The 13,212-nt window shown below is 40.5% G+C and overlaps 1 protein-coding gene across 1 annotated transcript in view; it reads left to right on the top strand.

Moving 5' to 3' along the window:
- The window catches only part of TRPM3 (transient receptor potential cation channel subfamily M member 3), a 280,268-nt gene that overhangs the window by 218,404 nt on the left and 48,652 nt on the right, over positions 1-13,212 (top strand). Inside the window, exons 10-14 of the mRNA XM_067316547.1 lie at positions 2,241-2,341; positions 4,159-4,293; positions 6,888-6,938; positions 12,861-12,896; positions 13,042-13,182. Of these exons, the coding sequence (XP_067172648.1) occupies positions 2,241-2,341; positions 4,159-4,293; positions 6,888-6,938; positions 12,861-12,896; positions 13,042-13,182 (464 nt within the window). The remainder of the gene's footprint in view (positions 1-2,240; positions 2,342-4,158; positions 4,294-6,887; positions 6,939-12,860; positions 12,897-13,041; positions 13,183-13,212) is intronic.

Below are 13,212 nucleotides of genomic sequence, written 5' to 3'. Positions count from 1 at the left end.
AGCACGCTGCTGGATAATAAAAGAAACCGTTAGAGTAACCAGAGCTGAGAAGAGCATTGCCTCTGGGACCGCACAGCCGCCTGCAGGAAAACCCTTCTGCAGCGAGCAGCTTTGCAGGCTGTGGAGGGAGGTGGAGGCTGGACCACAGCGTGCTTTCTCCTCTCCCCAATTTCTGGAGCAGCAAGCATGCACAAGAAAAGCAGTCTTAATGAACTGCTGGGCTTGGAGTACGTTCAGGAGGCGCAACCACTCCAGACCCCATGTCTAGTGCTCTTCCCTGTGACCACATGAACCAGGCGGCCCCATGTTTGCCCAGCAACCCGGTCCTTCCCAAAGCCGTTCCTGCACAGAAAAGCACAAAAAGGCCCGGTAGTGCCAGACCTCTGGAGAAGACTCCTTCCTACAGGTCAGAAGGTGTTTCCTTGAAGCCACGTTAAGCCTCAATGCTTTGAGTTGAGTTTTGGCTGAACTGGGGAGAGCGTGTGTAACCCCTTTTTCCTGCAACCCGTTTTGAACTTTCTCCATCCAAAACGGACTCTAACAAGGCAGCATCCCCTGGTGCCCAGGCCATACTGCTGCTACTCCAGTTTAACCAAGTCAGGAGGTGGATCTCCACCACCACTCCTGGACTGCAGGGTTCACCCATATGCCTCAGCTGCTGCCACCAGGTACCTCATCTGAGCACACGACGAGGCTCTCCCTTTCCTTGCAGGCACACAGACAAGAAGGAGGCCCATTGACATTTTGAGAGGGTCTACTGTTTGTCTGGGAGCGAGAGAGAATATTATTCACTCTCTGTACTTAATTTATTATACCGTTCTGGGCAGGTTTTTTCTGGTTTTATAAATAGAACTGTATAGACATTTTTGCTCTCTCCAAAGGTGAATATTTTCTGTTCTTGAATGTCATATGTCACTTACATAAGAAGTTCAAAAAGGTTCAGATATTGTTGGGGTGCCCCATGAGGACTCTGGTGAGAGGTTTTTTCTGTATCGTAGTATGAAGCAAAGAGAATCATTGTCTTACACACAGGGCTGTTCTTGTCACTTCTCAGCTGCAGAAAGGTGATTTTCTCTTTTCACTACTTTTTTTTTCCTTTTCCTCATTCTTATCTATCTTTCTGCTCTTGCATCACCTACCTTTTTATTGGAGCTCATTTTGCAAATTCTCCCACATTGCATTTCTCCCAATTAATTGCTTCAGAAATTGCCAAATATTTGGCAAAGTTTCATGGCAGTGAAGTGACTGAAAAGTTGAGAATTTTGAAATTAAACTGTAAGCTAAGCTTTCCTGAGGTCTACTGATCCTTCACAGGATTTCAGCAGCCACCATGATGGCATGATTAGCCTATATGTTTTCTGTGCCTCTGATTTCAGCTTCTGCTTTCAGCTGGGACAGTGCACAGTTTTGGATAGTACTGAAACAGGAACAAAACTTTTTTCAAGTAATGTAAAGCTCTTATTTGTGTTCACTCCATCAGGACCATTTTTCAGTATAAGAATATATGAAGACATGAAAAAAGTGGAGGTATTAGACCATTTATAAATGAGCATTTATAGAATCGTCTAATCTGTGTAAGCAAGCATGTAGTTAAAAGTTGAAGGGCACTTTACTTATTTTGTTGATCAGCTCATTCAGGCCAGTTCTGCTGGCATGAATCCTCCTTCATCAGGCAGGAATGCATAAAAGATATGTACAAAATGCATGTTTATTTAAATAAGGGCGCTCATGGGATTTGAACTTATTTGTAGATGCATGTGTCTGTGTACATATGCGTGCAGGTGCACATGCACATGCATACACATGTATATAAATGTGTGTGTGTGTGTGTGTGCGTGTGTGTGTGTGTGTGTATATATGTATATTCCTGCAACTGGAGCAGGAGCACTCTTGGACTCTATTTCTGCTTCCTCTTTGAATGGAGGGAGACCAGCGCACTCCACCACAAATGAATCTGCCAGTTATAACACTTACCTTTTCAAGGGCACTGTACAGTAATTATTAATGTCAGTGAGACAATTTGAGAACGATAGATTCAGATTTGAGAATCAGTACTTTATTACAGGGGCAATGGAAGGTTTGGGTTTGTTTTAATTTGAAATTAGTTGCAGAAATGACATGGACATCTGTGAGGCTTCTGACTAAGAGGGATTATTACGGTGGACTGTTAACTGAGTCTAAAGTATGTCTTGTTTTATTTTCTCCTCCTCTCTTCCCTGCACCCCCATCTATATACACAGGAGCTAATGCATCTGCTCCCGACCAACTGAGCCTCGCATTAGCCTGGAATAGAGTAGACATCGCCCGCAGTCAGATCTTTATTTATGGGCAACAGTGGCCGGTACAGTATACACACAGCATCTTCTACTGAAAACATTTTAAACTTTATGGAACATTAAATGCGTTTTTTTGTTTTTTTTTTTTATGGTGGTGGTGGTTTTGAACCAATTTTGTGAGGGTTTAAAATATACTGTGTCATGTTCTTAGTCAAATGCAGAATTCCCGTTCATAGCTACCGAAGGCAGGCAAGGTTACAAACATGCTAAAATGTTCACTTGTTCAAGGAAATGATGACACCTAGCGATGCCTTAACACTGAAAGACGACACCTTCAGAAAGATAGGAAATAACACATTGAGTGTTTTAAAAAAAACATTTTGAATACTGAGAAAAGCAAGTGTCTGTTCAAAGTCATGGTAAAATAAATAATGGCTATAAATTAAATGAAAGGCAGAACTTATTTCAGCTCTGCATACTATATGTTTTTATATACTGAATTTGCTGATGACTGGACATCAAAATTACACTGCACAGGTGTTGGAGGTCATCAGGTGGACAGGAGAGCTGAGCTGCAACGTTACCACGGTAGTGCTGTGGCTCCAAACCCAATTTTGTGCCTGGTGCTGCTGGATGCCAGCCTGCCTGCTTCACCCCGGCTCCAGCTGCTGCCTTGGCCAGCACCTTCCCTGTGAGGGGCCACCGCGGCCAGGCCGCTCAGTGGGAGAGCTCCGTGGGAGGGCTGTAAATATACCTTGAACTTCAACACACGCATTGAACCCAATGTGGTGCAGCAGAGCAGCAGTTTGCCGTGCCACAGCTCCATCTCGTGCTGCAGTTTTTACAGCAGTAGAAAGTCACTCAGGAGGACCAGAGAGACCTGGCCTCCACCCGCAGCTCCTTAACCCCCCCGACATCTTTATTCAGAAGGTTTAGCTGAATCACCATATTCAATACTGTGACACTTGCTATGTCATTTTCACAAAAAATTCATATGCTAGCCCCATCATTACATGAGCGTTTACATCTCCCCATGGAAAAATTATAACATAGGAAAATGCCTTTTTAAATATACTTATTTTAAACATAATTTCTGGAGCTTGCTGCCCCTAAAAGCTGTGATTTTAAAAGATCTATACCTTTTCAGCTATAGAATCAACATGACTGTTTCTCATGCCTTCAATATTGGGCATAGGCATGTAACAACATGCAGCAGAGTTTTAGATGGGACTAAACTGCCACTACTGATATCACTCTATCACCACATCATAGTGACAATTTTTGTAAATATTGTAGCCTGCGATCATTTTGCAAGCTAAAAACTGTAAATATGAAGTACCTTCCCATCTCTTTGTCTCTCACCAATCTGAAAGAGATAGAAAAGAAGAAGTTATGCATAAGAAGACCTCTTGCATTTTGCCCTTTGAGGAATTACTGTTTGTGAAACTGTTTCTGTTTTCTAACTTTCAAACTTTCCTTGAGTTTCAACACCACAAACTAAGGGGAAGGCTCATAAGGATTGAATTAAAGTGAGTGTGTGTGCATACATATAAATATATCCAATATAATTAAAATGTTTCTCTAGAAAGCAAGAAATAAAGATAATGAGATGCTAAACAGAGTAGAGGTGTGGTCACCAGTTCCCTAGGTTTCAGTTCCCTGGTGCTAATCTGGATTTCCTAAAGTATGTTAATCTTAACACTGACACTCATTTTTCTCTGAATCAGAGAAACAGATATAGACTGTGATTATCCCATTTGAGGCTTAGCAAAGCAACCCCCAGGATTTTGGCAGAAGTGTCTGCCTGTGCCAGGGTGACAGAACTAGCTGGAAATGGCCCTCAGTACCCGGGAACAGCCTGAGTTAATTGCTTGCTTTGCAGGTGGGCTCCCTTGAGCAAGCAATGCTGGATGCACTGGTGTTGGACAGAGTGGATTTTGTGAAATTACTCATAGAGAATGGAGTAAGCATGCATCGTTTTCTCACCATCTCCCGGCTAGAGGAATTGTACAATACGGTAGGGCCAACCTAAGGCAAATTTTCTATCTCTGTATTCCTTGTTTTAGCTCCCACCCATACTATAATGACATGATGATGCACAAAGCAGCCAACATCTGCTGGGGAAATTTTCCATATCAGAAGTCCACATTGTCTCTTAGCTTTGTCTCTCATGTAATGGAGCTCTCTGTGACTCACCCACTTAATGTCCCTGTGTGTATTTCGTGACACATAAATTAAACACCACATACTACCAGCTGATTTCTGGTCATTGTAATTCCAATAAGATAGACCTTAGATTTAGGCAGACTGCACGGGCTGGAAGACGGTAACTGGCAAGTTAGCACCTGTGGGATGGTCAGATATGACTCCTGAGGCTCTCCATGGTTTCAGAAAAACCCTGCAAATGTTAAACTCAGACACCAGAAGACAAATAAAGCAACCTTACTGGGAAGACATTCTGACTTTAAAGGTAAAATCTGGTAATTTCAGGAGTCCTGAGTGACACTACAGTGAAGGACCTCCGCATGTTTTCACAGAATGTTCCAAAAACAATAGTTATGACTTTTAAAATATTGTTTGTGAGTTTTATATCTTCACCCTTAAAACAAATATAAAACTGCACAGGTCCAAATTGCTTCTCAGTTCTCCACTCCAAAGCACATTCCAGCATACATATCATAACTGCCTAATGGGAGAAAGCAAGAAGTTAAAATTGCTTGAGTGGTATGGAAAAAATCTTCAAGAATTGTCTAGCTCTTCTGTCTGTCTGTCAAAAAGAGGTTGTGTTATAGTGCACAAGGCTTTTCAAAAGCTTTGTTTTGCCAGTACTTTTCAAAGCATTGCCATCATTATCTGCCACACTGCGGGCTGTTATCCAGAGATGTTTCATACAGATGGTGACCAGAAGTCAGTCTTTCAAAAATATCAAATACAAGAAGAATTTATTAAATTTGTGCAAAATATAGAGGAACAGGTACCTGTGCTGCCCTAGAGCAAGAGATTTCCATCTGTTTTTTGATTGGTTTGAACTTTGCCTACCTATACTAGCATATATGTATTAAGAAAAGAAAGCCTAGGAGCTTTCTTGCTACAGAGGTAAGCAGTGTCATTCTTGTACTGCAGCTATTTTTTACAGTGAATAAGTTTGAGGAAGGTCTTCAGTTCTACAGCTAAGAGAAGACCTTTTAGAAGAAATTTTTTACGTAAACTATAGAAATCACTGGAAATTATTCATGCAAGAATTCAAAAAGACCTTGGCTGTGAAATTCCTGAACTACCAATTGTGGTATATGACATACTGCGTCCATAATAGCATCAGCACTAAAGGAATAAAAGGCCAAATGAAAAGTGCCAAACTTTAAAATGAGCCCTGAGAGTGACCTGGAAAACTACAGACCAGCATGAGTGACTTCTGCCATGGCAAATTTGTAAAAATACAATAAAGAACAGAATTAATAGACACAGGAATCAATCTTATGTCAACGGAAAAAAGTGACATGGCTTTTGTAGAGAGGTGCCAAGCCTTAGAAACCTATTACCATTTTTGAAGTCAACATGCAAGAGAATAAGGATGATGCACTTGATACACCTGGGTTTTCAAAACCTTTTGACAATGTTAATCCTTAAAGGTTTTTAAAGAAATTAGGCTTCTCATGGTGTAGAAGGTAAGGATTTTGTGGATTAAATACTGGAAGGATAGAAAACAGTGGGTAGGAATAAATGCTCAGTTTTCAGCACAAATGGAGCTTACTATCAGATTCATCCAAGTGCCTGTGCTGGGATGAATGTTGTTCAGTCTATTTAGAGATGATCTGAAAAATAGTGAGATGATTTGAAAAATAGACAGAGAAGGAACAAGGGACCTGAAGGTGATGCAGGGCCATTCACGATAGGCAAATTTGAAGCTGCATGTGAAGAACTGCAGGAAAGTCTAATCACACTTACTGACTGGTGCATATCAAGTTAAACATTGATAACTGCAGCATAGTAGGGAAACAGACTCTGTGCACGTGCAGTGATGTTCTCATATCTATCATCAGTCACAGCCAAGGAGACCTCCTATAAAAGTCTCTGAAAATATCAGCAGCAGTCAAAAAAGTAGCTGAATAGAAAATACTTCTCCACACAACATGTAATTAAATTTGGGTGAGTTATTACCATCATCTGTTTTGTATGTCAGATGGGATTCAAAAAAGATTGGACAAGCTCACAGATTGCACATGCCTTTAGTGGTCATCAGCCCAGATACAACCTCTGGTGCAGGAGCGCTCTGAGCTGCCAACAGTGGGCTGCGGGTGCTGGAAGGTTGCATCTCTCCTGCTGTTTTCCCTTCAGCCCCCTCCCGGTCTCTGCACCCCGTTCTGCTCCTATCTAGCCCTGTATGGCAGTACTTGTGGTTTTGTTACAGAAGTGCTTTGGACAAAAAAGAAATTGGGTGAAATAATGCTCTTGTAATTGATTCTAAAATAATTGATAACATTATATAATAGAAGTGCTCTCGGTTGCCTGATTTTTAAACTGCTAAGGTGAGAAAGCCATTTCAACATTTACATCTCGCAAGGTCTTTGAATAGTGCAAAACTATTTTTTCTTCTTTATCTGTCTTTTGCAGAGACATGGACCGTCCAACACTTTGTATCATCTAGTCAGGGACGTCAAAAAGGTAAGAGTCCAATAGACGGTAGGTTGGAGATAATGTCATGATTGCTTTTTTGTAGCTAGATACAGTCTCTGTTTTGCATGAGCTTTCAGTCAGAGCCTTCTGCTTCCCCTGCCATACCAGAATGCTCTGTTTGAATGTCCTGAATATGAAGGGTTTGCATATAATGCACAATCAGCAAGTTACTTGGCTTGCTTTCTCCATGGTTTTAGATGCTTCAATTTTAGTGCTTCTGCTAATGGAATTGTAGGCTTTACATACCATGTGGATTTATGCTGTTATCTGTATTTTTCCATACCTGCAGCTAACCTCAAAGCTAATTTCCATGTTGTTAATTTAACTCCTGAGTCTGTGAATATCCATTTTCCTTGTGCTGGATCATAGTTCACTGAAATGGTTCCTCATGCTGTGTTGTGTGGTACACTGTAAGCGTGTCCCTCTGCAGAAGCATACAAAAGAAGTAGTGCAGCTTTCCCCTGCCCTCTTGTCAAGTTCATTTCAAGCATCCTGAATTCAAAAGACCCATTAGGAGGGTAGGAGAGAAATACAGAAATATACAGTGACAGGAAGGAGACACCAAATAACCTTAGTAGTGTGTTCAGGATTAAAGGTGTTACAGCAGCAGCAATGAATGAAAGTCTCTTTTCTCCTAAATATATGGGTCAAGGAAGGAGACTGAGCCTGCAGCTGACCTCATCAACTTGAATTTTCTGTCAAAGCACGTGTAGATTACCACCTAGGACATTATGTAACACAGACCTCAAGGGTAGTATATCAGTGCACGGAGATTTCTTTACATGGGAATAGCTAGAGAGAAGACAGAAACAGGAATGGAAAAATTTTGTAAGAGCACAGATTGGTGGTTTCTTCTGTCCATGAGAGCTGGGCAGAACTAAAGGGAAACAGGGGAAGGGAATGGCAATGCTTCAGACACCATCTTTCTATTAAATAAACCTATAGTATAATTAGTAGCAATGTTTAGGAAGTTCTGATGTTTTTGTTTCTGTTTACTGTGTTACATGGCATCATCTTTGCTCACTTATATGTAATCTATTAAGTGACTATCAGAAAGTATGAAATGTCTACAGAACTTGAAACTGTTCTAATGCATAAATCCCCTTGGATGGAGCAGAGCAAAGTTAGAGTGCATTTAGGCTGACTGCTCTTCTTGAAGTGCAAGTTAATAGAATTTTTTTTTATTAAATGTGCAGTTATTTATGTGCCTTTAAATGTTTTAAACAAATATCATCTGTCTTCTTACATTAAAACAGATTCCTTTTCTAAGTCCTTCTCTTCCCCAATACCACCTTTCTAATATCCTCTTTTGAAAGCCAAACAATTTATATATTGACTGAGTGTATATATTTTCCCAGAGTCCCTAATAAAATATTTATTTTTAAAGGAGCATTTGAAAAGAAGATATGAGGACAGGCAAAAAAAGGATCATTACTCATAGGTGTACATTGACATAAATTGGCATTAAATATACTTACATTCATATTTAATGACATTATTTAGCCACAGTGACTGCTAAAATTTAGGTGATGGTGATTTCTCCTTAAATGTATCTTTCTTTCCTCTCCCCACATCTGAAGCCTCAGAAACACCCACTGTGTAAAGTGGGAGTGTACTCTTATTAGAATATAGTTAAGGGCTTTGAAAATAATCAGTTCGGGGCAGTCCTCCAGCACCTTCATCAGAAACTGCACCTCTGTGACTCTATTTCTCATTATGTCAGTGATGAGGAACATCCACGGGTCACTGGCAGAAATCTGACAGCTTGCCATAGCCCTGCCACCCGAGCAGTCACAGCGCTTACCTGTCACCCAGGCTATAAATCAGTCAGCAGATCTGACACCAGTTTAAATGAAAGCATCTCCGTGGAAATAACTTCTTAATGGACATCATTATTTGACATTTAAGTGCCTCACCATGCATGAAAACCAGACCACAGCGCTGAAGCTAGTTTTCGTGTTTATACGCATTTTGAAGCCAGATACCTAAACTCTGAGATTTAATTACAGCATCACAAAGCATAAATACAAAAAATGTAGGATGACACCTTGAGACAACACTTAAAGGATATGCATACTCTGCAGTTTTTGTGCATGCATTCTAATTTTAAAACCTGCACTATGCAAAAGGGTGCATGCTATAAAAACTTATTTATATTCTTAACCATTGTGAATTCTGAAATAGAAAACATCTGCTTACAAATCATACAATATTTAATTTACTGCCATTATATTACCTATCTGTATAAATCTCAGGGAGGTTTCCTTTTGATTTGAAAGGCTATCCTGACTCCTTGGCATAGCGGAGAATTTGTGCTACAGAAAGGAAGTCACACTGCCACTGTCCTGCCTCTGGCAGCTTAAACACACACAGACACACACACACGTGTGGAGAAACGTGCTAAAAGAATTTACAGTAATCAGAGGGCTTAAATTCTGTATGTATCAATTAACCAGGCAAATTACTCCTCCACGACTCTGCTTTAGAGAACTGTGTTCTTCTCTCTTTTTGATCAGTTTGGTAACTGCATACGGGGCAAAGCCATCGTTTGCTCAATGTCCTTTTTGGTATCTTAGTCGGGGTACAGAGTTTCACACGGAATGTTGACTTTCCTCCCTTGACTGTGCAAACTGATGGGTTCAGAGCAAGAACCAAGAAACAGTGGCTGTGCCTGACACCCTTTTCATAAGTGGAGGTTGCCCTCTACTGGTTATATCAGAAAAAATCCTCCCCTGCTGAACTGGTTGATGAAGAACAGTGGAAATTAAGAGATTGGTGGTTTTCTTCTTTATTCCAAAAATGGGTATATAATGATTGTGTCTTAATTCACTCTTGGGTCATACATGTTTTCAAAGTCCTTTGCTCTGGTCTGCCTCTAGATTTCTACATTTCCAGAGAACGAGCAGGTAATATGTTGCTGTTCAGAATTTTTTTAAGTACTATTTATTCCTCAGAATGCAAAATCAGAGGTTCATCATCTGTTGAATATAAAAACATATATGAAGTGAAAATGTATTATAACTGATTAGTTACAGCTTTAAAATGGAAGTTACTGCAAAAAAAAAGAACAATGCATTAGCACTGGAAAGCTTATCTCAGCATTGATAGGTTAATTGATTATTAATCAGGATACCGATCCTATCCCCAAATCAGCTATTCTCCTCTCTCATTCCTGACCAGCCTGGCTCTACTTGAATTAGTAGATTCAATTTTTTGCTGTTCTTGGAGGGATTCTGGTCCGTTCGCACCAGTGTGCTGCTTTCACAAACAGACTTACCACTGTCAGAGTAGTTCAGTGTTGTCTGCTGATACAGCAAATACTTCAGCACGTGTATAACTCTTTCCACAAGGGTAGTCCAAAGCTTTAATATAGCACCTAACTTTAGGGAAGTAACCCTGTGTTTGTTAGCAGCACAGAGCCACATATACATGTATGTTGGTATAAAAAGTGTATTACTGCTATGGTTTTTTGAGTTTTCTTCAGTGAAACATTTCAACATTTTCTAGGAGAGTCAGATGCATCTTTCATTTAAGCTACTTTATTGGAGATTTTGTATCTAAATATCCTTATGAAGTTTTAGAAATCAGAACAACTATATCAAGAAAGTCAAATTTCCCAGTATATACTGCACCCTGTTGCCTGCTATGCTTGTTTTAATTGTTCAAGTATTTCTTTGTCACTCAGTAACTTCAAAGCATTCAGTTTTAGTGTCTAATACTATTCCTGAGACAACAGGAATTTTCTGAAGAACTACAACTGTAGCTTAGTCATCCCCACTGCTGCCAGTGCTTTCTTCCCTGTTCTAGTAAAACTTTCATTGCCTTAAAGCATTCTGGAAAGAGGAGACCATTTCCAAAAAAAAAAGGAAAAAAAAGAAAAAAATGGTTTTTAATTTTTGGTTTATGATGATTTTTCTTAAACTGTTCAAAATATAAATGATTGGGTACAAATAATCTGATATGGTTTTGCAGGACATAGCAATTCCCCCCATCAGATTGGCCAAGAGTAGGAAGAGTGCAAAGGTCTGTGCTAAGGGGCACCACTGAAAGGTAGTTGGCAGCTTACCTTTTACCACCCCATTTGCTTGATATTTGTCCCCCACCCTCTCAAATCCCAGCCCACTGGCAGGGACAGCACACCACAGCAAAGCCTCCCTCCCTCCCTCCCTGACTCTTCTGCACCGTGGTGAGCAGAGACAGAAATAGCCTTTGTTCTTCTTGGCTGAAGGAGAAGAGGAAGGAGGATCTTTGCCTCCATTTCATCTCTTCTGCAGCCATGTAAGGGCCCGGTGCCATCTGTTCCCCATTAGTGCATCTCTGCTCTGAATCTAATAAGCGCATCTGCAGAGAAGCCAGGCAAATGCACAGATATTTCCAGCAAGACGCGGCAGTCGTAAAAGTTGTTCTATGTGAATTATTAACCTTCTTCTGATGATCACATAAAGAGAGCTACAGGCTAACTGTAATCTGTGCTGTATATCATTATAGCAAATGTGATTATTTTATTAGAGTGTTTTGAATAAGTTTGAAGCTAAAAATTGCAATTTCCTGGTCCTTCTACAATGTTGACCATACAAGTTAATTTTTTACTAGACTAATTTTCTTTTTCCAAGGCTACCGCTCACAGTTCATGGAAGGATAATTTACTTCTTTTTCCATCTCTCATGAATAGTCACATCTTTTGCACAATGACATACAGGACAGAGTTGTAAATCTATGGTGTTCTTAATGAGATCTCTAGCTGTGGGTGACCTGTTCCCAACTTACTGAATCATACCCTCTTTTCTGGTAAGGAACTGCTCGCCGAACAATGTCTGAACAATTCAGAGGCAATGATATGGAGAGGAAGGCAAATTTTAGATTTTGGGCAATCCCTTCCCCTCAGCCCTTTTCTCCTGTAAAGGGATCAGCATATTGCCCTTGCAGGCAATATCTCAGAATTCATAACCCCAGTGGTGCCATTTTCAGGCTTGACAATAAAGGGAAGGAAGAAATATGCAAGGGAGTACATGAACAATGAAAGCTGCATGATGAAGACATTGGAAATTCATAGCATGTTTAACAGAGAATAAGAAAGGAAAAGATATGGGAGAGCAAGGATACAGAAATTTTTCCCAGGATCCTGCTAACAACCCCCACCACAAACTCAGTTCATCTTTCTGTATATGGGACAAGAGGTCTCTGACACTGCTGGAAATTAGATAGAGAGATTACTGTGCTTAGAGAATTTTTCAGTAAAATATTTCAGGAGTGCAAGAAGGGATAGTCTAGGAAATTGCTGGCCTTGTATTTTTCTTCTTGACCAAAACCCCAAAGTATTAGCCAAGAATGGAGTCAGAAATTTTGTTTATTACAACTATCAGTGATACTTTCCTCACACTAGGTGTAAAATTTAAGCAAAGCTATTCATTTATTTGTGCATAATTCCAAGAAGAGAGGCTACCAGAAGCTACCTTGCCTCTAGCAGCTAGCAATAACAGTAACTCATGCGCTGTCGTTTAGAGTAGATACGCTGATAAGGCAGCTCTTTCCACCCCGCTGTTCCTCTTCTGAACTGTGGGAAGGAAACCCGTCAGGATGTGAAGATCACACATAGGAGCTGGTTTCATGTGAGCAAACGACATCGCATGACGTCACCTCAGTGGCGCAGCAGAGCAGATGAGGCAGCCCAGCAAGACGCCGGTGCAGAAGATGTGGGGGCAGAGGGTGTGGCAAAGGTGCTCTCTAGCAAGACTAGCCTTCAACAACCCTGCCTGACCTTTCAAGTGTGCTGATCCTCCTGCTTTTTGTTCTGCAATCGTGTTCCTTGTTTCCCCAGCTGAAGAATACGAGTACTGTGTACTGATGTTGTCGTCTGTTGCTGTCAACAAGTTCTTCACCTTCTTATTTAACTTATGTCTTCTTTCCAAGCGAGAATATCCAGGTTTCGGTTGGATCTATTTTAAGGTGAATTAATTAACCAGCATAATAATACATTCCTGTTTTTAACTATTTTAATTTGTTTTAGTCTAACATAGTTATAAAGTATATTGAACAACACCAGTAATAATCATTTCTTCCTCCCCTACAATCCTCTTTCTTTTCATTGTAGGGAAACTTACCTCCTGATTATCGGATAAGTCTGATAGATATTGGCTTGGTGATAGAGTACCTGATGGGAGGAGCGTATCGCTGCAACTATACCCGAAAGCGGTTCAGAACGCTGTACCACAATTTGTTTGGGCCCAAGAGGGTAAGGAGCAAGTTATCTGCCATTGGTGTG

This window comes from Apteryx mantelli, chromosome Z, assembly GCF_036417845.1.
Source record: "Apteryx mantelli isolate bAptMan1 chromosome Z, bAptMan1.hap1, whole genome shotgun sequence".
Lineage (NCBI taxonomy): Eukaryota > Metazoa > Chordata > Aves > Apterygiformes > Apterygidae > Apteryx > Apteryx mantelli.
This window is presented reverse-complemented; position numbering and strand designations above follow the sequence as displayed.